The following is a 25,328-nucleotide window of genomic DNA, read 5'->3' as shown; positions in this document are numbered from 1 at the left end:
GGATTCCAGCTAGTCCTGAGTGATGTGAGAAGAGAGAAGGGTGCAGACTTCTAGAGAGTTTAGTGAAGTATTCGTGATAAGTAGAGTCTGGCTTCTGGCACGGGCATTTGATTCAAGGAGGGAGGAATTGGTTATTAAAATAGTGTTATTTACCTGGTTGGTATTTATAATTAACAGGATGATTATAATCAATCATTAGCCAGGAATAAGTAAAAATTTACGGTATAACCCAGAATGCTATAAATAAAGCTGTGGGATGCAAATCGTTTGGCCAGGGAGCCTATTTTCTTATTTAAAACGTATTTTTATAGGGGTTCCTAGGCAGAGGGGTGAACGATCCGGGCACCTGGGATTGGCTGTTCCCGTTAGGGTCCGCGGGGGCTTTACAAAGTGGGGGTGCACGTGACGCCCCGGGCTGGGCCGCGCGCCCCTGCAGCTGTAACGCAACTTGTTGGAATAGTCAATAAAAGTCGCTTTAAACTCAGTCTGGGCTGGTTGATCCGGGGCGGGGCGGGGCGGGGCGGGGGAGGAGGTCGCCCGGGCTGGCTCGGGGCGGGGCCCGCGGCCGACTCCGCTGACCCGCGGCTCCGTCGCCTTCCGCCGCCCGTCGGGAAGGGGCCCCGGGGGCCCCGGGCAGCGGGGCGAGGCCGGGGACGCCCCTCTCCATCCGGGCCCGCGCACACCTGCCCCGGGCTGGAAACCGCGCACAGGTGGCGCCTCCGCCGCCTCCTCGCGTCCCGCCTAGAAAAGTAGCGGGGGGGGGGGGGGGGGGGGGGCGCCTGGCCGGACCGCGCTCACCTGCGCCCGCCGCCCGCCCAGCAGCGGCTCGAGGAGGGCCCGGCCCGGCCCGGGGGGGAGGGGCCGCCGTGGCCCGGAGCTCGGGCGGGAGCCGCAGCCGTCACTTCTGCTTTTGTCATCCCCAGGAAGCGAACGCCTCGGGCGGCGGAGGCGCCGCGTAGGGCCCGGCCTGTGCCGGAGGGGAAGGTGAGCGCCCGCTCCTGAGCGGGCGCGGGGCCGGGCGCCGCCTCCTTCGCCGCAACTTTATTTGCAAAGTCAAAAAGCGTCCGAGGACATGTGAAACGGAGGAGCGACGCTGGGGCAGCGGCGAAGCAGTGACGGAGCCGGGGCGCGGGAGCCTGGCATCGCCGCCACAGAAACTCACCCGCAACTGTGTTGTTTTCCCGCAAGGCAGAATCTCGACGATGGGGGAGACCGTCTCCAGGCTGGGCTCTCAGGACAGCGAGAGAAAACCCATCCTGGCCCAGGACCCGGCCGCGGGCAGCGAAGCCGCCAGCCGCTCCAGCTCCGGGGCCAGCGAGTCTGCCCCGACCTACGGGCCCTGCGCCTGGGGCTCGGCCGACTCGAGCGCGGTGACCTGCCCCACCTGCCAGGGCACAGGGGAGATCCTGAGTGGTGAGTCCTCCGCTTGCCTTTCCTCCGAAACACAACTCTGAGGCCCAAGGAAGCCTTTAGGCTCTAACTTTTGCTTCTCCGGCCCTCGTGGACCAGTATATTCTGATGCTTGTCCAAGCTGTGACCAGGGGGTTTGTGCCAGAGACGTGGGGGAAGGAGAGCTAAGGGTCCCCCGTGACTGTGAGTGCTGCTCCCGCACCAGGGAGGAGGCATGCTTTGAACGCCCTCAATTTTAGTGCCCCGAAGTAATAAATCATCCAGACATCTAGAATAAACAGAGTTTAAGAGTAACTCAGAGGACCAAACTGTATGACCATAGAATAAAGATTTTTATTTGAAAGTAAAATTGTGATATTTACTTGTGATTATCTTTAAAGTACATTTGTGTAGATAAGAGAAAGGAAAAAAATACTTATCAAATATGTTTTCTTGTCAATCGACTAGTTTGGTCCTTAAGTATGAGACACAAAGATTAAAAATGTCTTAAACAGTCCTGACTTCAAGGAACTTACAGTGGGGGGAGGGGAAATGTATACATAGAAATAAGCTTCATTTTTCTAGCAGACACTAGCATCCTAGGGTCTCACATAGTAGACCGAGCTGACCTTTAAAGGGAACTGAAGGAATGCATTCTTATGGGGAAATAGCAAAGGCAAGAGGTGGAATTTGGTGTGAAGGATGGAAAAAAAAAGCCAGTTTGGTTGGAGTATGTGAAGAGGAGGTCTGTTTATCTCTGTATATATTTGAGCACACACATATACACACATACCTCTACAATAATCTTGAAAAGTTGTGTGGAGCCAGATGAGTCTGTACTGGATCCTAGAGGAGCCTTACTTGGCACAGTCAGGACTTAATAAAATTTTATAGATTATTGAGATGGGGAGTGACATGGTCAGACCTGTGCTTTAGGCCTATCATTGGGGCAGTTATGTAAAAGAGAAACAGGGAAGATAATTTAGTAGGCTTTTGCCATAGTCCAGGCAAGAAGAGGTAATGAGGTCTGAGCAGAGAGGAAGTGGGGTGAATTCAAGATGTAGAGACAGAGTCAACGAGACTTAACCATTGATTGGAAGTGTGAAGTAAGGAAGAATGAAGAGTGGAGAATGACAGCCTGGATGACTGCAAGGGTGGGGGGTGCCTCTGACATAAATAGGAAAATTTGGAAGAGGGGCAGGTTTGAGTTTAAAGGTAATGATTCAGGGGCTAGGTGGCATAGTGGATAAAGCACCGGCCCTGGAGTCAGGAGTACCTGGGTTCAAATCCGGTCTCAGACACTTAATTACCTAGCTGTGTGGCCTTGGGCAAGACACTTTAACCCTATTTGCCTCTCAAAAAAAAAAAACTAAAAAAAAAGATAATGATTGGAAGACAGGCAGATTTGAGATTAAAGATAATGAATTATACCTTGACTCTGTCTATTGCTTCCACCATACCATGAGTTTTCTGGGGTGCATGCAGTCTATTCCCCACTGGCTGTTAGGGGGAACTTGGTTGAATCCATCAATCTCTTAAGTGTTTTCAATTTCTTCATTTATCCAGGCAATACCAGTTTAGAGTATGAGGATTTTTTTTCCAAAAGTTTGTCTTTCCTCTCTTGCAAAGATCTGGAGTGTTGTCTTTAATTCAGTACAGTTTTACAATCATTTTGCATCTCCATTGTATTGAGTTTTGTTTGTGTGTGTGTGTGTGTGTGTGTGTGTGTGTGTGTGTGTTGGGGGAGTTATGAAGACAAAAAAGGAATGATTGTTGTTATTCAGTTATGTCCAACTTTTTAATGATCCCATTTGGGGGTTTCTTGACTGGGATATGGAAATGGTTTGCCATTTCTTCTCCTGTTCATTTTCCAGATGGAGAAACTGAGGCAAATAGGTTAGATGACTAGTCCTAGGTCATACATTTGACCAGATTTCAACTCAGGAAAATGAGTCTTCCTAACTCCAAGTCTAGCCTCAGTTAATTCTACCAGCTGCTTAATTATTGGAGGGATACAGCTTACAAACCTAAGAAAAAGAGAAATATGAGATAGTTCTGGTCCAACAGCTAGGTGCCAGTAGAAAGAGAAGACATGAAGATAGTGAGGAGATAGACCTTTTAAGGGACTTCCTGCAGAAGGGAGAATAGTGCACAAATTAGGGGATTAGTTTTACCAAGGATGTGAGTAACCTTATCCTCTGAACTTGGAAAGAGGGAAGGGAGAAAAAAAAAAGCAAAAAAACATGTCAAGGAAGTTTTTTTACATTATGTAGAGAAATTGAGGGACTTTATAATAAATTAGTTTTTAACTTGGAACCCATGAATTGTTTTCTCCCTAATTGTTTTAATAACTGTATTTCAATATAATGTATTTCCTTTGTGAATGTTTATTTTATTTTATGCTTTTGAAAACATTGTTCTGAGGAGAGGTCCATGGGTCCATACCAAGATGGCCAAGTGAGGTCATGACTCAAAAAAGATTGAGAAGCCTTGAACAGATGGTTTTGTTTTTTCCAGTAAACTTGAAAGCAGAGTCATCTTGTGAGAGATGAAGTTGGGGTCTGAGGAGAATGAAGGTTTATAATACTTGTCAGGTTGTATGACAGAGACATTGTTTGTCCACTCCCTATCTTAAGGTTCTTTCTAGCTCCAGATCTATCATCCTTTGGTTTAAAGGATTCTTTCCAGGATAGAAGCCAAAATGTTGATTTTCAGGGATCCCTAGGGCCCAAATTGTGTTGGGTCAAAAAATAGAATTGTCCTATCCTTTTATTGTGTGAAATTATGGAGGTTTCCTGAAGAGCTTGTATGTGATGATTAGAAATTAGTTATTTCAGGCTGGCTAGGTGGCACAATGGATAGAGCCACCAGCCCTGGAGTCAGGAGTACCTGAGTTCAAATCCAGCCTCAGACACTTAACAGTTGCCTGGCTGTTTGACTGACCTTGGGCAAGTCACTTAACCCCATTGCCTTAAAATAAAAAAAAAAGGTAAAAAAAATTAGTTATTTCCTAAGACCCCTTCCCACGTTTTTTTAGTTTTTAGTTTTTTTTTTTAGTTTTTGCAGGCAAATGGGGTTAAGTGGCTTGCCCAAGGCCACACAGCTAGGTAATTATTAAGTGTCTGAGACCAGATTTGAACCCAGGTACTCCTGACTCCAGGGCCGGTGCTTTATCCACTTGCGCCACCTAGCTGCCCCTCCCACTTATCTTTTTCTTAATTTTTAATTTGTGAAAGAAAACAAGCATTTCCATAACAGAATAATAATAAAAAAAAAAGATGATTGCACATGAAATTACTAAGCTGTAGCTGTTATTTTTTTTTTTCCCTCTACAGAACTGGAAAATCAGCTAGTGGCACTCATTCCATATGGGGACCAGAGACTGAAGCCCAGGAGAACGTAAGTACCTCTTATTATTCATTCCACAAACTTTTACAAAGCCCCTCCTATATTGCATAATTGTACTGAGTGCTGACTTGGTTTAGAAAATGAATGAGACATGATTCCTGTCTTCCAGCTGCTTACAGTCTAGTGGGGAAGAGCTGAACAAAATGAAATATGATATCAGTGACTTGTATCTACAAAGGAGGTGTGACAAGAGTTTTTATATGCTCAGAATACTAAGAATAACTTGTATTCAGTGTCTTCTTGGTTCTGCTCAGTTCTCTCTTCATTATTTCCTTGTCTTTGCGTGTTTTTCTAAAATCCAGTTTCGGTGACCTAATTCTTGAAAGAGGAGTTAGACTTACAAAAAAAATGGAAAAAGAATGCTCAGAATATTAAAAACATGGAGAATATGAGGTTAGCAGAGGCAGTTAGGTGGAAAAATGCATGTTTCAGTAATAGGTCTACTTAATAGTATGAGGTGAGGTGGAAACAGTCCACTGGAATCAGATTAGAGAACCATGAATGCCAGGGTTTTGCTTTGAAGAGTGGGTTGGGGGTGGGGGGACGCAGACATAGAATTTCTTTGATGTGGATTGCTCTTGCTACTAGTCTTAGGGGGTTGCCTGGGACACTGAGAACATAAATGATTTTCTCAAGGTCTTATCACTAATGTCCCAGGAGAGATTAGTTCTTCCTAAAGCTAGGTCTTTATAATATGATGATGATGGCTTACATAACATTTCCCATATGGTATCTCACTTGATCCCCACAATGCCACAATAGGGCAAAGTGCTATTGTTATCATCCCTAGTTTATAGATGAGGCAGAGTGAGATTAAATGACTTGTCCAGGGTCTTACCACTTAGTACGTTTCTGAGGCTAGACTTGAACCCAGGCTCCAGTACTTCTGGCATAGGTCTGGCATAGACTAAGTGGTTAGTAAATGATTTTTGACTAACTGTTCCCTGTGCCACCTATGAGTCCCAGGGTAAGGATAGCTAAATAGGGAACCTTTGAAGGCTTTTGAGCCAGCAAGGACATTCATGACTATACCTGCCTTGGGCCCTGTTGCTCTTATTTTGGAGCAGTATCTCCAGGGCCTCAGTGGTTTGTTCTCTCTCCCCAGCTTAAACCTATGTCTTTCTTAGAAGAGCCTGCTTAAGGTAAGCACTGACACATAAGAAGCTTCCAGATGTTAAGGGTGACCTTCTTTAAAACCAGTTCATTTAATTCTTCTGAAGTTCTTCTTAATCCTGTCCCTACTTTTAGGCAGTTCAGTAAAAAATAATATAAGGCAGCTAGGTGGACAATAGATTAGAGTTCTGAACCTGGAGTCAGGAAGATCTGAGTTCAAATCCAGACTCAGACCATTTTTTAACTGTTTGACCCAGGGCAAATCACTTAACCCTGTTTGCCTCAGTTTCCTTATCTGTCAGATGAGTGGAAAAGAAAATGGCTAACCTTCTTGTATCTTTGCCAAGAAAACTTCAGATAGTGTCACAAAGAGTTGTACAGCTGAACAACAACAACAACAACAAAAAAAGGGGCTTTGCTGTTCTGAAAGACTTCCCTGGAGAGAAATGGCTCTGGCTCCTTCCATCCTGTCTATTGTAATTGAAACTTGATTGCTTTGATGTCCCTGGAGATGGAAAGCAAATGCTTTTTCTTCCTATGGTAGCCCTTTAGAATTTTGGGGGCAATCATTAAGTCTTGCCACATGATGCTGCTAATCAGTTTGAAATTCATCCCATTGCAGTCACAGGCCAGTTGGCCCAAGTGGAATCAGTACCTAGGCTGCTTCCCAACTATGGAGATCCTTTCTGACCCTTGTTTCTCAATCAGACAGAATGGGCAGACTAGGGCTTTTTTTTTTTAATTATCATGATGAATTATTTTAAGTTACTCATGCCAAGAACAGAAGTATAGAGTTTGTCATAATATAAACATGAATAATATTTTCTGCAGACTGGAGTGCTTGCTTAGTTTTGTAGTCATTAACCTTTAAGGGCCTTCAATATGACAGATGATGAATTAATTTGCAGAATGAGAGACATTTTTAGTCGTGAACATGTGGGAATTTGTTTTAATTGTTTGACAGAAAGGTTCTTTCCCTTCCTTCCTCAGGTCATAATTCCAGAATCCTCTGCAAAATTGTTGAATTAATTCATAGTTCTCCCAACAGTTCACATCCCCTCCAACATTTGTCATTTTCCTCTTCTATCATTTTAGCCAATCTGATAGGTGTGAGATGACTTCTCAAGCATCAGAATTTTTAAAAGGCCCTGTACTAGAAATCCAGAGATGAAAAATGGTATTCCTTGCTCTCAAGGAGCTTCCAGTCTAGCATTTGAACCACACTTTGCCAGATTCAAAAATGAAACCCAGCAAACCTTAGTTTTATCATTTTCTGTTTTCTATTTATAGCCCTAGTACTTAGCATACTGGCTGGCAAGGTTGAGCTGTCTAACATGCTTGTTTGGTTGGGAAAATATTTTGGTTGTAATGGAACTGACCTCAGCAGTGATTCTAAAACTGGAAAGTTCCCCCCTTGTCACAACCTTCTTCTTTTCTCTCCTCCCACTTCCCTTATTTTCTCACAGAAAGCTCTATGTTTTCCTGGCCGTGCTCACCTGCCTGCTGACATCAAGCCTCATCTTCTTCTTTCTGTTCCCTCAATCCATTGTGGTACAACCAGCTGGGCTGAGTTCTTCAGTAGTGGCCTTTCCTGGTCACTCCATCCTCCTCAATGTGACGGTTTGTTATATCTGAGAACCCTCTGGCTAAGACTTGATCAGGCACAGATTTTCTCTTAATTTTTTTTCCTGACCTGCTGTTCAGTTCTGTCACTCTGAGTCAAGTTGGAGCTAGTCTACCCTAATTGACCCTAATCCTATGGTCAGCAAGGACCTTTAAGTGAGGTTTGGGAATTTAAAGGCAAAGCTCAGATTGGTGTCAGAGTGGAGGAAAGAACATTCTCTGAATTGAAATCAGGGAAAGTTAGGAAATCTTGAATCCCAAAGGTCTAGAGACAGTACATGAGTAGTGAAAGTGGGTCATGAAACAGTTTTGCTTTTTAGGAAAAGCAGCAATGATCTTTAACCATGTATTTATTTATTTTTATTATATTCAAAGATAATTTTCAACATTCATCTTAGTAAATGTTTTTTCCCTCCTTTCCCACCCTTCCTTTCCTGCACCTTAGGATAATAAGTAATATGATCAAGGTTATACATGTATATGATTATATAATGCGTGTTTCCATATTAGTAAAGTGTATAAGAAGATTCAGAATAAAAGGGGGAAAATAATGGCAAGGAAAAAGGTGAAAATATTATGCTTTGGTCTGCATTCAGATTCCATAGTTCTTTCTCTGAATGTAGATGGCATTTTCCATTGCAGGTCTTATTAGAATTATCTTTGATCCCTGTGGAGCTGAGTCAGTCTTAGTTGATCATTTACAAAGTTGCTGTTAAGGTATAGAATAAGAGAATTTTTTATGGACTCCCCCACTGTAGGATCCTCTACAATTTGAGAACTGACATTTAAGGATGTGGCTTTTGGATTGTATCTAGTTCCGGTTGTCCATCCCAGGAATGGTTGGTTGGCTTTCTTCTCCCTTTTTCTCACACACACAATTGTTTTCTTCTTTAGAATGTTCTCAACATTACCAATAACAACTACTACCCAGTCACTGTTACCCAGCTCAACATTGAGGTCCTCCATTTGTCACTCATTGTGGGGCAGATGAAAGAAAGCATCCTTTTGCACATTGGTCCTTTGAGCAGTGAACAGGTGACTCTCCTCCCCTGCTGGCATCCCTCAGATTGGCTAACCACACCATCCTCTGTGCCCTGGGGAAGGTGGAGCATGATAGCTGGGACTGACAATACATGTTTCATTGGCAGATATTCTATGAGGTAACCAGCAAGATCGATGATGAAAACACCTAGTGAGTATGGCAAAAAACAACCCTCCTTGACCAACAAAATGAGTTAAGCATTCTAAGTGGCAGTTTCCAATTGGAACTAGGCTCCAAATGGTTTTAAAAATAACCTGAATTTGGCTAACCATGGGTACTTTAGGAAATCTTAAGCAGTTTTTTGTCCATGACTTTGTGCCCAACCTGTGGCCGAGCCTTCTGAGCTAGTAGTGGACTGACCGACTACAGTCAAACATCCTGTGTCTTAACCCCCACATTGTGATGTCTTCTCGCTTGAAGGACAACACAACAGAAGCAGTTCAGGAAGACTGTCCTTGGGAAAGAATGCTAGTGTAGTCTGGAGGCTGTTGTGCAAATATTTGGGGGATACCTGGAAGAAAGACCTAAGGGAGGTGGGTATACAAAGTCAGTTTCATTCTTGGAGTTGGGGATGAGATAGACGGGAGCAGACACTGACTCCTACAAAGGGGACCTCCAAGAGCCCTCTCCCAGCTACCTGTTGCTGGTATCTTCTTGGCTGATGATAACTGGTGAATGAATACAGTTTATGTAAAAGGAGAAGTCCTCTCTCAAGTCAGAGGCCTTAAGAACCTAGCAACAACTCTCCTTACCCATTTCCTCTCCTCATAAGACACCCTTGCTACTAGAAATAATAATTGGGATTTTGTGTGTGTGTGTGTGTGTGTGTGTCTATCTGTCTGTCTGTCTTAATTTCTCAGTAACATCTGTACCTGGGGGAAAATCAAGGTCCATAATATACTTCAGCACATGGAGTAAGTATATTTTGGGACAAGGACTTTGCCTTACCTTTCCTTCTAGCCTCACTGCCTCTACCTGTTCTTCTTACAGATAGGTATCATGGGAGAGGTAACTATGGTGATTTTATAAGTGTGCCCTTTGGATTGGAAGACCCCAGCTCTCTTTCCAGGCCTTTGATACATACAACAAATATTGTCTTCCTAGATGCCCAGTGGTTTATTGGAAACTAAAATGGGGGAGATGAATTTATTGCTATCCCAGGGTTGGTTGGCAGGTTAGGGGGAGGTGACTCTTGAAGCCCAAAATAACAGACCAAGAGGCACAAGGTAAAAGGAGAGAGAAGATAGAATAAATGGGAGTGGGAAGGAATAAAATGGAGGGCAATACAGTTAGTAGTAGCAACTGTGGGAAAAAAATATTGAAGTAACTTCTCTGATGGACTTGGGGTAAAGAAGGCAACCCAACCCAGAGACAGAGCTGATGGTATCTGAACACAGACTGAAGTACACTTTTTTCTCTCTGTCTTTTTGGGGAGGGGAGGGATTATGTTTACTTTTACAACAAGATTGCTGTAGTAATGTGAAAATAAATAAATCATGATTAAAAAAAATCACAGGCCAAGAAGGCCAGGTTTCTCTTGGGAGTGAAAAATTTCCTGTCCAAGGAGAAATAATGGCCTTGTTTCTCTCTAGGGGCACGCTGACCTGCTCCTACCTGAGCCACACAGAGCAGTTGGCATTCCAGAGCTACAACTATGTGGATTGTAGAGGGAACACATCACTCCCTCACTCTTTGGTCCCTCATCCACCATGATGTTGCCTGCTGCTCACAACTCCCTAATCTCCTATCTTCTCATTATTGCCTTCATCTGCCAAATGTCTGGATTCCATTGATTATCTTTTTTTGGTCCGTGATTGAAGAACCCAACTTCCTTCCCCAACCCCCTGGATTGACTATGGAAATAACGGTGAGGCAGTGATTGTAACCTGTTCTCAAGGGCCTCTCACCAGACCATATAGTAACTTGGGAAAAACAAAAAAAGACTGGCCTAGGATATTCTTCAATTCAGGGTCTCTGTCCTGGTGACAACTCATCTTGCTCCTTTGCAGAAAAACACAGGACTTTCTTCCTTCATATACTTCTAAACCTTTTTTTTTTTAAACCAAAATTCTGCACTAAGATGAAGACACAATGATGGTTTTTTTTAGTTTAGTTGTATTATGGATACAGTTGTGGTTCAATGTGACTTTTTTTTTTTAGCATGTGCACTTTCAATTTGCTCCTTCCTGTCTAGTGGGAGGAAGAGCTTTGGGGTCTATTATACCTCAGAATATTAGGGAACCCCTTTTCTTTGTGATGAAATCATGTGCCCGTTAAAAATCTTGGTGATGGTTCTTAGGAAAAGTTAAAGAAACAGAAAAATAAGAGTTAAATGCATTGGTTGTTAACCTGTTATTTGTTAAACTGCCTCATTTAAGAGAGACCCTATGAGTTCTACAGTTAAGCCCTGCCCTGTGTCCCTGGAGCATGTGCTAAAAACCCTGCACACTGAATCATGTGAGAAAATTATATAAATGAAGACCAGTCAGGCCTGTCTTTTCCTCTAGAACTTTGTACTCTGCCACTAGAGGAGAAGTCACTGCCCAATATCCCTCACACCTTTCGTTCTCTCTCCATTTCTGCTTCAACTAACATTCTTACCTGCTTTGTAAAAATAACCCGATTCATTCCCTCTGAAGCAGGTGATGAGAAGTCATGAAGGCTCAGGGGCAAGGGCTTCCAGAAAGTACAGGGGAGGCAGAGCCTTGAACTAATTTAAACCAATGCTGAAGCCATATATAATGCTGAAGCCTTTCAAAATATAAAAGGGAGGCTGATGGTGACAAGCAGGTGGGTAGGCAGGTTTGTGGTCTCCTGGGTGGTTTCTCTCTCTTCTGTTTGAGAGGCTAACCTCAGTGGTGGAGATGGGAGTTTGTTTTGCCACTAACTAGCCTTAACCTGTTACCCTGAATCTTCCAAAGACAAAGAGGAAAACATGGGTTTTTGTTTTTATTTTTGGAGGGGGGATGAGGGGATGGCTGGATCCATCTTCAAAATGGATTTGCCAGATCATGAGGCAGAACAGAAGGAGCTGTGGAAGACCATCTCTTTTCTCAGCACTGTCTGAATCTCTGCTTTATGTCAGACCCTTCAGGGATCGGCTTTTCCAGAGACTTTTTGACATTATGAAATCGGGGAACTAGGGGAGTAGGGAGAGAGGGATTTATCCTCACCCTTTCCTTTCTATTGTGAAGCCAGAACTAAGTCTAAAATAAATCCCTAAGACTGACCTGTAAGTCAAGGTGATTTCTCTGTTGATTTCTTGGCATGGGTGGGATGGGGGTGGGGGAGGCTATTGACATACCTAAGTTAGGCCAAGAGAAAGCTTACCTAGGCTCACCTCCAGGGCCAGCAGGCTCTAATGTTACCTCTTGCAGAGCAGCTTTTCTAAAGAGTGCCTCTTATTATGTAAACACTTAGGCCCTCTTTGTTCATCCATCCCCTAGCCTGGAGCTTTTATACCTAGGGAAGGAATACACTCTGGTACCTTCCTTGCCTCTTTCCCACCTCCCTACAAGAATGCCTGTGTCCCAAAAAACCCAACCAACAAATCATCTGCTAGCCAGTCCAACAACCTGCCCAGGATTCTTAAAGCATTTTTCAAAGTTTTAGAGTGGCTTGTAAAAGTTGCAAAGTTAGAATAAAATCATAGACAGGCAAACTCAGGGACAGTTTGGGTTTAAGAAAGGCCAAATGAGGCTCCCAGAGGCTCGTGAACATGGTTGATTTTGTTTGCTGGACAGGAGGGAGCATCATTCCAAACTGTCCAATTGTCCTCTCCATTTTTCCCCCATACATTCAACAAGAGTCTTCTTTTGTCATTTCAAGAACAGTCTTTATTGATGCGTGCCATTATCCTCAGTGTTGGGGAAAATTTTGTTAAGGGAAAGTTTTAGATGCCAACTTCATTGATTACTGATTGGTTCTCATCTCTCGATGAACAAAAGTATGAGGCTGGGTTCTCTCTCTACTACCACTGCTGGACATACTCCATACCCTGAGGGAGGGAAGGGAGAGAGCCGGCAAGCAAGAGTTAGGACCTTATTGAGCTCGAGGGAGGGGCTAGTGTTTGACTTGGGCTTTAGGAAGGCTCAAGTTTGGCTCCTACCTTGGACACTACTGATTAACCCTGTGATTCTGAGCAAGTTCCTTAACCTGGATTTCTATCTCAATTTCCTTATCTATAAAATGGTTTAAACAATATACCTAATCACTGGGTTAATCTCTAGTCAGATTCCTGGTCTGTAAAGTTAGGTTAATAATAGCATCTACTGCCCTGAGTGGAGACAACCAGGCGGTGCAGTAGATAAGGCTCTGGGCCTAGATCTGGAAGATCCAGCTCAAATCCAACCTCAGATGCTTCCTAACTTTTTGATCCTGGTTAAGTCACTTAACCCTGTTTGCTTCAGTTCCAACTATTCCAGTATCTCTGCCAAGAAAACCCCAAAACAGGGTTGGACACAACTGAAGAAACTTGACAACCCTGAACTCAAATGAGATAACTGGAGGCACTTAGTACTGTGCCTGAGGAATAGTAAATGCTAAGTATCATCAGGTAAGGGTGATCCCTATAAAATGCTTGACAAACCTTAAAGGGCCCTTCAGAGCACTTGTGCTTGACACCAAAGGATAAAGGCAAAATATGTTTCCTTTTCTTTTTCCTTGTCTCCTAAAAAAGAGGGATCTTTGCTTTGGAAAATATCCCTCTACCTGTTTTCTATTTTTGTCTAGTATTTCAACTTATTAATTATCCCAATTATCCCTTTCTTTTGCATCAAGTACTTTTTTTTGGGGGGGGGGGGTCGTTAAGTGGCTTGCCCAAGGCCACACAGCTAAGTAATTATTAAGTATCTGAAGCCATTTTTGAACTCCGGTACTTCTGACTCTGGGGTCTGACTCTATTCACTGTGCCACCTAGCTGCCCTACCAAGTACTTTTAATTTTTTCCTTTCCTCCATGTCTTTCCTCCCACCCACCAATTGACCCAGCTATCAGTTGTCTCAAACCTTTGTAGTTACATCCCCTCTAGAATTTGGTGGTAAAAAATTGTTGCTATACTCAAGTCTCCCTTTCTCTCCCACTCGCATTAACTTGTAATCAGTCACTGATAAGTAAATATAAATATACATATATATTATATATAGTTAATACCTTGTTTTTATATTACTCCTTCCCTCTTCCCTCACCCAGAAAACCATCTTTTATGAAAATATTTAAAAAGTGTGTGGGGGGGCAAGCAATTCAACATAACTGATTATCACACCTACTGAATGAAACTTAGTGGTTTTCCTCAAGTCTTTCAAAGTGAGGCCACATTGGGGTGTATTTTTATATTTCTTCTTCAGAGCCAAGGTTGGCCATTATCATTATACATTTTTATAGATGAAGGGCATTTTGCCAGACCTCATCCACCTTGTTCTTTCTGTCATATTCAACATATTTGATCACTCCTTGTGACTTGACACCCTTCTCTTGAACTCTTCCAATTTCCCAGTAATAGGCAATTAATCCCTACCTTTTGTTGTAATTTCCACCTATAAATTTAAATTAAACCCATATGGTTCTGGGATTAACTTGGTTCAGGGACCAACCTGGTTCAGGGGAACCAACCCTAGGGGCAGGGTTTAATTATCTTGTTAGAATTAGAAGATGCCATCAAATCCAATTTCATTACCCACTATCAGTGTGGTTTTTGGAAAGTAGAGGCAATCTGCTGGAGAGGGTAGAGGACAGGATCATATGTAGAGGGACTAGACTGGTCTTGGAGAAGAACCTCAACTCTTCTCCTTAGGATAACAGATCTAAGGGTCTAGAATTCTAATTCACAGCTAGAGGGGGCCTTAACCATTTAGTCCTCCCCTCTATACTTTTTTACCACTCCCATAGCTGATACAACTCTCCCTGAATGACTCCCAAAATCTCCAGTTCTTGTTGCTTCTGCCATCTTCATCTAATAGTTGGACATTTCCACCAGATGTTCTTATATCATTTCAAATGTGCCTCAAAATGAGCTAGTCATCTTTTTTGCTCAAATTAGCTTTCTTCATACTCCCTATTTCCTTTTTCCTTCCTTCCTCCCTCCTTTCTTCCATCAAGATATTAGGAGACACCCTGTTTTCCAGAGTTAAGACCCAGTGAGCAAACTCTGCTCTGAATTTTGAATTCACCCTCTAGATGATCTCAATCATAGCAAAAACCCAGAATAGACACTTATTTTCCCTATTTCTGAGGGGATCCTGACCTGAGAGCCAAAATCAATTATGGCAACAGTAAATAGAGCACTGATCCTGGAGTGAGGAGGACCAGAGTTCAAATCCAGCCTCAGATACTTTGCACTTACTAGTGGTGTGACCCTGGGCAAGTCACTTAACCCTGATTGCCTCACCAAAAAAAAGTGACCAATCACATAGCCTGACACTGAACAATTCCTGTGCTTGTAAACTGCTAAGTGAACCAAACCAAGTGTTGTATTCCTGTTCCTATAACATTAACAGTGCTTCTATACCCAGCTGAATGATCTACCATTAAGACTTAAGACAATTATAAGGCTCAACAATTCCAATAATTTGGAGATTGTTCCTACAAAACCCAAGAATACCTGTTTTGTTCTCAAAAAATGTCTGCTTGCCTGGACCTGCTGTGAAAACTGTTTATTCAAGACCTAAGATTGGATGTGTTGGGTTACACCTTTTTGTGATTTTCATACTTAAAAATCCTACCTCTGCCATATGACATAAACTCTCCTCAGGAAGGTATATGTTTGATTGCAAGCATTTTCCTCACTTTGAAATTAAATTTGTTTGATTTCTGACTCAACTGTCTCTAGCCAGCTTTGATCAGCTCTTGTCATCCACAAGTTAAACTGATTCCTATCTGGTTGACATGTAAATTAGTCTCAGGAGTAAGATGGACATGGAACTGGGTCATTGAACTCTGGTACCAGTGGGAAAAGACTAGATGCCATTTCTCTGACGTCCAACTTCCCCTCATTTGGTGAGTCCTCTGCCCTTGTTCCTGCTCCACCTCAGGGCTCACTGATTTGGTTGCACTCCTTTCTTTATATGAAAAACTCCAGGGCCCTTCCTTGACCTGGTTCATCCCACATCATTCTAGTAAGGATATTCTTTCTTTCTTAACTGCACACTTCTGATCCATTACCACATGCCCCTGTTAAATTTGTAGTTGTATATACCTTGGTAACTTGTGTGCTTCATCTGAATTGATTAAAATTAGAATTGTCCGTGTTGTGAACTAGCCTTCTGTTTGTATCTGACTTGTCATTTTGTGTCTTTGTAAAATATGTCTGTCATGCTTGAGTTGTGAGCTAGATTTCTATTACCTTGAAAGATTTAAAATGCTTCCAGTCAGAAAAACTTCGAAGGACTTTAGCCAGAGCGTTTATAACACTGGGAAAGAGAAATGAACTTTCATAGTTGAACCAATTGTCCCAGTAAGGAGAACTAACTTCCATTTTACGCTTTCCACGGGAGATTAGGTTATAAGAAAAGAGAAAAAGAAAAAAAAACCTGTAAGACACTTTTTTCCTGTCATTTCAGCTTTGGCTATGTTGGAATTACAGAAAAAAAGTCAGATAACTTTGTAGAACTGCTAAAAACATCTTAGCAGATTAAGGAATTTGAAGATTTATTATTTTAAGATTTCAGGAGAGAACTTCTGACACTTTGGGGATAATTTCCGCAACTCACTCCCTTCTAAAAATCTCTTAGTAAGTTTTAGGGTACTACTCTGTCAGGGATGTGTGGTGAAGGAGGTAGCAGGTAAGACTCAGCTCTGTCTCACCTGCTGCCCCCTCACCACACTTTCCTGCATTCTGTATAATTTGTTTTAAGGAAAAATGATTAAATTTTATAAAAGTTTTGAAAGTAAATGTAGATTAATAATTTCATTATTCTAGGGCAATGGAATAAGGCAGCTAGTTTGGAAGTAATACCAGAGTCAAGAAAGAAAAAAAAATAGGTAAACAGTTTGCTCCTTATAACAACCTCTTGTTAACCCTTCTTTGACATTTCAGTCTGTATCCTATTTTGTTAAGCTTCACCTGCCTGTTTCTGAACAAATTAAACTATTTCTGATTGGCAACATTCTGACTTTGGTTCTTCCTCAAGACCACAATATGGATGAAATTAATATTGGTAAGAAAGAAGTTGGAGATGTTAAAAAGAAATTTTTCCTTGCAACTGCAGCAATCTGTCCCTCCCAAGTCCCTTCTCACCATTAGGAAAGAAAAGTATGGTCCCTTTAATCAACAAACTAGGAGTCTGTTTCTATTGTAAAAAACCTGGCCACCAGAATTCAATGTGCAAATTGAAGGCTAGGGTAGATGCTGAGAAAGGGAAAACACCCCACAAAATATTGAGGGACCCCCTCCTCACAACCCTGATCACTTAGCAGGATGAGGTTCCAGGGTGAGATGGCAAGAGTATAGGGGTGGCACAAGGAGGAGGATATTCAGACCATTAATGTAATTCCCATGACTCCTGTTAGAGATGTCTCAGTGCTCATTAAAGGGCAAGAGGTATATGACCTTGTTGACATTGGTGCCCCCTCTCCCTTCCCAATTCCCCTCCCCAGAGTCATAAGTGTATTTCAGTTGTGGAACTTGCTAACAAGGCCATTATAGCCTATGCCTCAGAGCCTCTTTCCCTTTTTAGTGGATTAGTAACTTTCATCCCTTTATCCTGATTCCTAAAGTACTCCTTTATTAGTGTATGATCTATTTCATTTGACCTAAAGGGAATCCCCTCCTCTTCCTTGTCCCTTTTGTCCCCAACACCCTGCACCTCTGAAAGTGTCCACTATTCCTTTAGGTCTTTTTCCCTTAATCCTTTCCTTGATTCCCTGTAACTCCCTCAAGTGAGGAACTCTCCCTTTCGGGTCTCTTATCTCAAAATACAGGTGTTATCCCAAATACAGGTGTTGAAAAAAATGCTGGAAAAATGTAGGGAAACTTGAAAAATGATCTGCCCTTCCAGCTATATAAGTCCATGGCCAGCCCACTGGTGGAGGGGGTGCAGCAGTGATCCCAATGGCCTGTGCCCCTAGGCATCCTGCAGCTTGCCCCTCTAGGCAAGCCTGGGGGCATTATTCAAGTGCAGTATCATCTTGCCCACCCGGCCCAGCAGCTGCTACAGGTGAATCAGGTCCAGTAGTGCTGTTCTGTGTGTTGGGGTGGTTAGGCCCCATGACCAGTATCCACTTTGCCCTGCCAACAGGAACAACTAGGAAGCCATGGCACTAGCCACCCCAGCCCCTGGTATTCTCATTCTGCAGCCAGTGACCTCAGTTGCACCCCTCCTCTCCCCTTGCCTCCCACCACCCAAACCCAGTCAGTATCTCAAGTGCAAGCCCAGTTGCTTCCTGGGAAGATCCTGGTGCCACTGGCATTACCTTGCATGGCAGTATGAGACAAGGGGCCAGCCAACCTCAGCCCTTTGGTGAGCCCTCCCTCATTATTCCAGTTGTAGAAATTTATTAGCTGTGTAATCTTAGGCAAGTTATCTCATCTCTGTTTGCCCCAGTTTCCTGTTCTGTAAGAGAAAACTAATAATGGTACTAAGCCCCCAGGGTTGTGGTGAAGATCAGAATTATATATAATGATTGTAAAATGCTTACCACAGTGACTGGCATATGTTAAGCACTACATTATTTCTTTAATTGAATATAATTGTTACATATCTGATAACTCTAAAGTGCTCTTAAGATGTCAAAGATAAGGAGATTAATGATTTTAAATGTGATAATTTGAAAATGCAGTTGATATCATTTGAAGTTTATTGTTTGTGTTTCTAACTTTTTAAAATCGTGAAATTTGACAGACCACTGTAACAGAAATGCTGTTGGACAAAACAACTTTTTAATCTGGATACTGTTCTACACGAATTGGGCTTTTAAAAAGGATGTGTTAAAAATGGATATTTGAAAAACATATTTAATGTGGTATATTTTGTTATAAAGTAGATAATTGCAAATTTTCCATTTGAGATTCTTGGTTATTACGAAAATATATAGGGTAGTTTAAAGATATAGCTTCAGCCTATTAATTATTAGTCTACTATCAGGTTATTTACTTTATGTCTGAAGTTCCAGAATATGGGCAGTTTTAATTTATAAGTAAAGAAGAAATGAAATATTAACTATTAGGGAAATTTGCTATTTAAAGTAAAAATTCCTGGCGTTGTAATTTTAACTTTGATTAGAGGGATAGTTGACTGAATTATCATGGAGCCAATGGCAGAAAATGATATGTCCTGTATTCTGGGAACTGCTAAAGGAGGATGTCTGTGCTTGGGGAAAAATTTAGGGATGACCTGGGCACAGCCTAGGTAATAGCCTCCTATTTCCCCATTGTGCTGTCCTGAGCCTTGCCCTGTGATTACATTAGCTCTCAGATATGACTTATGCCTGAAATCAAACAGAACTAAGTGAGTTTTTCCTCCTGTTAAGATGTATGACATTTCTTTTTCCTTTTATAGCAAATTTCTATAATAAAGAAGTTTTGTAAGTACCACACTAAATCTATTAAATAACTGATTGGTACTGGAACATCTCTGAGTTATTATAATAGGACACAATTATGAATATCTTATAATTATAACATATTTGCAATCAAATTATAATATAGGAATGATATCCTCCTAAGGGGGGAATGATTAGACAAAGCATTAAGACTAAGATGTAATGTGAACATTTTCTGAGTAATTGAAATAGTAAATTTTGAGAAAGTGATAGGATTGGAATGTTTTTTTCTAAGAACAATATACAGTGTATATGATTGACTTCCAGATTTATCTCTCATGGAAATTCAGGCTTTTAGTATATTTAGTAATAAGTTCTCAAAATTGGATTAAGGATTTACTAATTAAGGAAGAGGAATTTTAAACACAAATTATATTGATAAATGTAAAGGCAGTGAAATTATTTTCCTGTTTTTAAATTATCTGAGAATATTAAAAGGCAGAAAAACATAGCTCAAATGAACTTCCTAAAAGAAAGCACTAGGACCAAATATTTACAAGTTAATTCTAGCAAACATTTAAAGAACTAATTCCAATATTAAATAAATTATTTGGAATAATAGGCAAAGAAGGGATCCTGTCAAACTACTGTTATGAAACAAATATGACACTGATACTTAAATGCTAGGTAACAGAGCCAGGTGCTCCAAAGAGGGGACTGTACTTTGAGCTATCCTGGATGAGAATGTGTGCATTGCTTGCCCTTTCCTCTCCCCCTTACAGCTTCATGTTTTCCTAGCATCATAAATTTAGAGATGAAAGGGATCTTAGAGGTTGGTCAATGAGTCTAATGTCATCCTTTGTTTACAAAATGAAGGAACTGGGGCACAGAGAGATTGAGTGACCTGCCCAGGGTCACACAGGTCATATGTAGTAGAGCTCAAATTTGAATCCAAGTCTTTCTACTCCATATACAGTACTCCTCACAATTTACTCTCATACTCATTCCCTACCCCATTCTTACCGTGAATCTCTTTCCACGTTTGGAAGTGCGAAGATTATCTTGGACAGCTGCTATTGGGGGTTGAACTGGGATAGAAAGCACAAGTTATTAATACATAGATCCATCCATTCATTCAATCAATTATGTATGGTAGCTACTGTTACTAGCTGTAGAAGGAGGGCTATCTGACCTCCAAGATTCTTTTTACTCTAAATCCCATAGTACTCTAAATCCCATGTAGTTATTTATAACTGCCTGCCCTCATAGAATTCATAAGCTAGTAAGGGGGTATTTGATACACAAATGATCAATAATTATAGTGATGTAATAATAGTTAATTAGCATAATGACCAGTTATCACAGTTAATTAACATTAATTTGGAAAAGGTTTATTCTAGAATTGGCCACCAGGTTTTAGCAATGTATCCCATCAAATACTAAGGCTTAATTGAATTATAATTCTTTTCATTAGCATACTCTCAAGCACCTACTTTGGGCCAGGTTCTGGGCTGGATGAACAGGGAAATAAAGACTAAATAGAAATAACCCCTGTTGTCAAAGAACTAAGAATATTCTATTGAAGATAAGGGGAGAAATATAAATGTGGACACACCTAAAATATAAATCATATATAGAAGTCAGTACTAAGTAGTTGTGGGGAGAGTGTAATGAGAATATTAGAAAAAGCCTTGTGTAGGGGATGGTGCTTGTGTTTTGAAGGAAATGAAAGATTTTTCAGAGGTAGAGGTAAAGAGGGAGTGTATTTCTAGACTTAGAGAGATTTTTGCAAAGACACTATTCACAGGAGTATCCACACATAAAAATCATCCAACTACCAAGTATGAAAGTCCCATATTCTGGAATTTCAGACATAACAGTATACAGTAAAAAAAGAAAAAAGCCAAGGAATTCAGAAAAGGTTCTTTGCAAGAAGTGACATTTGAAGGTTCAGTCTATTTCAACAGCAAGGAGAGAGAGAAGTCTTCCCCAATTAGGGAAAGGTGTGAGCAAAGATATGGATGGAGATAGGAAAACTAAATGAATAGTAGGGAAGAGGAGGAGCAAAGTGAAGGAAAGGAGGGTGGACTAAGGAATAGAAAGTGAAGAATGTGCTAGGTCATAGGGCTTTGAATTCCAGACTGACAGTTTGGACTTTGTTTAGTAGGCAGTTGGGAAGGATACAGAGTAGTGATCAAATGAAATCAAGAAGATTCTAGCTGCAGTTCACAGGTTGGGTGGAGGAGAAATTGGAAGTTGGGAGATCTGTTCAGAAGCTGATGCTCTAGTCTGGCTTTAGAATCAGCAGGAATAGAAAGGAGAGGACAAAAGAAAATGATTACGGAGGTAAAAGGACTTGACACTTGATTGAGTATGGTGGGTGAAAGATCAGAACCAGAGTCTGGGTGGAAATTTCCTAGGAAATCCTCAGAATATTTACATCAGCTCCCACTCTAAACTGATATACAGTTTATTTGTCTTTTTCTGCCACCTTCTCTCTCCTCCCTAAACCCAGTGTTCTTTTCCCCAGGGTGTCTAGTTTTTATTTATTTCTCTACCTACATATTGTTCCACTAATAAAATGGAGATTTCTTGAGGACATGGACTGTTTTTGTTGGTCAGGTTGCATCTCCTTTGCATAGCCTAGCCCCTGGCTGTCAGTAAACAAACTGCTAAGTAGGAGGAATAAAAAGAAAGGCTCTTAAGGAGTTCACTCTACACAGAAGATGCCTGAGAAATGCTTGGGCATCAGCAGTTAAGGTAAGAGTCCATGATTTTTCATCTTTCTGGTCCTATAGACAGATACAAACCCTTAGTAAGCTGTGCTTGTTTGTCCAGAAGATAGGGAAATGGGGAACATGATCCTCCCCCTATGGGGTGGTCCCCATCTACTCAGCCTGCCTCCTGGCCCCCACCATTCCCAACTCCAGGGACAGTTGACTTACTGTGTTTGCACTCGTGAGTATGGTTAGGAGGAACAGGTTGACCCAAGGTATGAATCTTGTGATGGTGGTGTCCAGTCTGCCGGTCTTTGCTATGGCGGTTCTTGCCCTGCTCCCGGTCCCGGACCTGGCTCTTGCTCTGGCGTTGTTTGCCCAGACCCCGGCTCTTACCATGGTCCTGGATGTCATCATCATCCTCCTCCTGGTCATCTTCATGCTCTTGTCTCCTGCTCTGATGGCCCTGACCTTGGTAGTGGCAGTGGCACTGACACTGACACATGCAGTGCCCCTTCTTATGGTCATTAAACTGGAAAGTGCCTCTGTCTTCTGTAAACTCTCCAGTGGTGAACTCACCAGCGTTACGGTGGTAGGTCTCTGGGCTGCCAAACACCACCTCAGGCTCAGGGTTTGAAGAGTGACACCGCTGATAGGGTTCAAGGCCCATGCAGTATCTTTGTTCTTCCATGTCACTCTCTATCTTTTTGTTCTTCAATTCCTGGGATGTCCCAGAGACCTGACTTCAGCATCCAGTACCTCACTTGACCAGCCAGGACTGTGCTGATGGTGATTGAATGACTGAGCAACCTCCCCCCAGCCCCAGCTTATAGGAACATTCCAGAGTCCTCCTGAGCCCCAAGGCAGGGAGGGGGAGAGGTGGAGATGGGGAGAATTGGGCTCAGATGGCAGTGGGGATGGTGGGGAGACAAAATAAGCCAGTAATAAAAATGACTTTCAGCAGTGAGTATTATTTAAAAGCTCACAGTCCCAGAGCTTAACTTCCTAACCTATGGTAAGGATCACACAGCTGAATCAACAAAAATAACCAGGGACAGGAAAATCCTGGAGGAAACCCCAAGGCAGTTCAGTAACCATTTATTAAGTACCTGTAGCATATAAGGCGTTTGCTTCCAAAGTACTGGCTTCTTCCCTCTTTTTTCCCACCCAAATATTCCCAAGTTTGTGGTTTTCCTCCTTTTAATATTATTTAAATCTCTTTCAAGTCCCAGACACAGTTACATTGCTGGTCATTGGGAAATGAACTGGGTAACAGATTAAAGGGAAGGAATAGACAGTCGGTCCAGGTTTCCCTCACCTACCTGTTGAAGCTGACAGTGTCTCCTCCTGTCCAAAGCCATCTGTCTACGTCGGGCTTCCCAGTGATAAGCGCTGGCCATGGTGTTGGAATTTGGATAAGGGAAGAAAAAAGGAGAAAAGGGTAAGGGAAAGAGGATAGTGTGGAGGAAAGAAGTAGGGGCAAAGGATGGGAAAGGGAGATGGGGAAGGAGTGGAGAATGGAAGAAAGTAAACGAAGGGAAAGGGAAAAGGGAAGGGAGAGGAATGAAGGGTAGGGAAAAAGGAAGGAAGGGGATAGGAGAAGATAAGTCACCACCACACTGTCCCCGCCTCCATAAAAAGGATACCCGTTAAGGCCTCATTTGTAACCAGAGCCACCTCACAATGTAAACTGCTGTCAGGGCAACTGGGATAGAGGGTGTGTATGTGAGTCTGGGTAAATGGGGAGAGGGAACAAGGACTGCCTGTCCTTGGGCCTGGGTCTAGAAACATCCACAGGGTCGCTTTCTCTTTCAGTTTCTTGAGAAAATAAATATCAGATTCCATCTGGTTGACTTGTTCCCTCAGAAACACTGGTGATCCTGAGAAAAAAGCTTCAAGGAGACCAAACCCAGGTGGTCCTTTCAGTTTCTTTCCTTTCTGGCTTCTCTTTCCACCAAATCTTTGCATAGAGGTACGAATTAATACATATAGTGTATTAATATATGAATCTCCTCTTAGGGAATTTACGTTTTAAAAAAATCTGGAAAACTTAAATGAAACTTTGATAGAATTTAAAGTTTTGAATTATAATGAAGAAGAGATGATTTAGTTCAATGAACACACTTGACTCAAGGAATTGCAACAAAGCATAGCCTCCCTTAATCTCCTAAGTACTTTGCTTAGGTACAAAGGAATACAAAGAATGAAATAAATGCCCTCAAGGAGCTTATATTCTATAGAGAGAAAATATTAAACACTTATTAGTAAATACAATTAAAAAAACAAACTGATTTCATCACTCTGTCAGGTGAGGAAATTCTTCTAACCAATATAGGCAATGGTCAACTTCTTTACAACTTACAAGTTTTAAGAAATGACCTGGAACCCTGAAAGAGGTCAAGTGAAGGGACATGAACCTGACTCATACAAAATACAAAATACATGCAAAGTGAAGATCAAGGAATTTGGGTCCAGGAAGGCAACTAAAAAACTGATTAAAAAAAAAAAAACCCCTCTTTCTTTAAATTAAAATTTTTTATTTCCAATTATGTTTATAGTTTTTCAAGGGAGACATCTCTCTTGTAGGAGGTATAACGTGAATTGAAATTTGAAGAAAGTTCCTAGGAATTGTAAGGGGTATGTGAGAAACAGTCTAAGAAAAGAATTGAAGGCTGGGGCCAGCTAAGTGACCCAATGGATGGAACAGTGACCATGGAGTCAGGAGGGCCTGAGTTCAAATCCAGATCTCAGACACTTACGAGCTGTGTGATCTTCTAGGATGGTGATTAGCGATATAGTGACCGTGGCACTCTTATAACTATGGGAACTAGTGAAATGGACAAGTATATGCAGAGTACAGTGGTCAACAAAGCAGACATAGCAAAGTATTCTCAGGGAAATGGTAATCACCAAAACAATTACCAGTCATAGTAAAGGAGGACTTGGGGAAAAAACATTGAATCTATTGATCTGAGAAGACTTTTATAAATAACATTTACTGTATATAGCTGTCCATTCAGTTTTCTTGCTTTTGTTCTATTCTTTGCTATCTGTTATGACAAATGTGGATTTGTGTTCATAAGATTTTTATTTATATCATATTTCATGTTAAATGATTTGATTTTTTTCTGCATGAGGTACTAAAGAACTTTGTAAATATATAGTTTTAAATAAGCAATAACTGAAGCACAGTTTATTTTCTAGGGAGTCATGGACAATGGAAAGAAACAGTGTATCTTTATATATAGAGCAGCAAACTTTGTCTTAGTTTACAAATTCCCTTGTCAAAGTCTATGCTAAGGATTCATGTTTAAAATAACTGTAGATCTTACCATGCATCTGAACAGTGTTTGTACCCTCCATGCATTCTTCAGAGCTTTGTGAAGAGAATTTTTTTTTTTTTGCAAGGCAATGGGGTTAAGTGGCTTGCCCAAGGCCACACAACTAGGTAATTATTAAGTGTCTGAAGCCAGATTTGAACTCAGGAACTCCTGACTCCAGGGCCAGTGCTCTATCCACTGTGCCACCTAGCTGCCCCCTGAAGAGAAGTTTTAAACTAG

At 41.7% G+C, this 25,328-nt stretch overlaps 2 protein-coding genes across 6 annotated transcripts; one reads left to right on the top strand and one right to left on the bottom strand.

Moving 5' to 3' along the window:
* The first annotated feature begins 905 nt into the window (after nucleotides 1–905).
* On the top strand, nucleotides 906–24,051 carry TMEM106A (transmembrane protein 106A). 2 transcript variants are annotated; one of them, XM_074223795.1, is made up of 8 exons: nucleotides 906–984; nucleotides 1,193–1,413; nucleotides 4,725–4,788; nucleotides 7,377–7,530; nucleotides 8,428–8,568; nucleotides 8,682–8,725; nucleotides 9,436–9,489; nucleotides 10,168–24,051. In XM_074223795.1, exons 2-8 carry the CDS (start codon nucleotides 1,203–1,205, stop codon nucleotides 10,286–10,288), a joined length of 789 nt encoding a protein of 262 aa, XP_074079896.1. In that variant the 5' UTR covers nucleotides 906–984; nucleotides 1,193–1,202; the 3' UTR covers nucleotides 10,289–24,051. The 2 variants fall into 2 exon arrangements, with proteins under 2 accessions (XP_074079896.1, XP_074079895.1); XM_074223794.1 differs by lacking the exon at nucleotides 906–984 and having other exon boundaries at nucleotides 1,080–1,413.
* CCDC200 (coiled-coil domain containing 200) lies at nucleotides 12,386–23,420 on the bottom strand. 4 transcript variants are annotated; one of them, XM_074223791.1, is made up of 5 exons: nucleotides 23,091–23,419; nucleotides 21,997–22,489; nucleotides 20,075–20,139; nucleotides 15,915–16,052; nucleotides 12,386–12,572 (listed from the first exon to the last, which is right to left on the bottom strand). In XM_074223791.1, the coding sequence occupies exons 1-5, from the start codon at nucleotides 23,166–23,168 to the stop codon at nucleotides 12,546–12,548; spliced, it is 801 nt and encodes a 266-aa protein (XP_074079892.1). In that variant the 5' UTR covers nucleotides 23,169–23,419; the 3' UTR covers nucleotides 12,386–12,545. The 4 variants fall into 4 exon arrangements, with proteins under 4 accessions (XP_074079892.1, XP_074079894.1, XP_074079893.1 ...); XM_074223793.1 differs by having other exon boundaries at nucleotides 15,915–15,981; nucleotides 23,091–23,417; XM_074223792.1 differs by lacking the exon at nucleotides 15,915–16,052 and having other exon boundaries at nucleotides 23,091–23,416.
* Nucleotides 24,052–25,328: the final 1,277 nt, after the last annotated feature.

The sequence above is a fragment of the Macrotis lagotis genome, chromosome 2, assembly GCF_037893015.1.
Source record: "Macrotis lagotis isolate mMagLag1 chromosome 2, bilby.v1.9.chrom.fasta, whole genome shotgun sequence".
Lineage (NCBI taxonomy): Eukaryota > Metazoa > Chordata > Mammalia > Peramelemorphia > Peramelidae > Macrotis > Macrotis lagotis.
The sequence above is the reverse complement of the archived record's forward strand: the minus strand, read 5'-3'. Positions and strand labels throughout refer to the sequence as shown.

Coding starts and splice junctions, on each gene's coding strand:
- CCDC200 (XM_074223790.1), bottom strand. CDS start 23,168: ATGGCCAGCGCTTATCACTGGGAAGCCCGACGTAGACAGATGGCTTTG. Junction 22,490..23,090: donor GACACTGTCAGCTTCAACAG/GTAGGTGAGGGA, acceptor GGGACATCCCAG/GAATTGAAGAACAAAAAGAT. Junction 20,140..21,996: donor TACTCACGAGTGCAAACACA/GTAAGTCAACTG, acceptor TTTCTATCCCAG/TTCAACCCCCAATAGCAGCT.
- TMEM106A (XM_074223795.1), top strand. CDS start 1,203: ATGGGGGAGACCGTCTCCAGGCTGGGCTCTCAGGACAGCGAGAGAAAA. Junction 1,414..4,724: donor CACAGGGGAGATCCTGAGTG/GTGAGTCCTCCG, acceptor TTCCCTCTACAG/AACTGGAAAATCAGCTAGTG. Junction 8,569..8,681: donor GTCCTTTGAGCAGTGAACAG/GTGACTCTCCTC, acceptor TTTCATTGGCAG/ATATTCTATGAGGTAACCAG.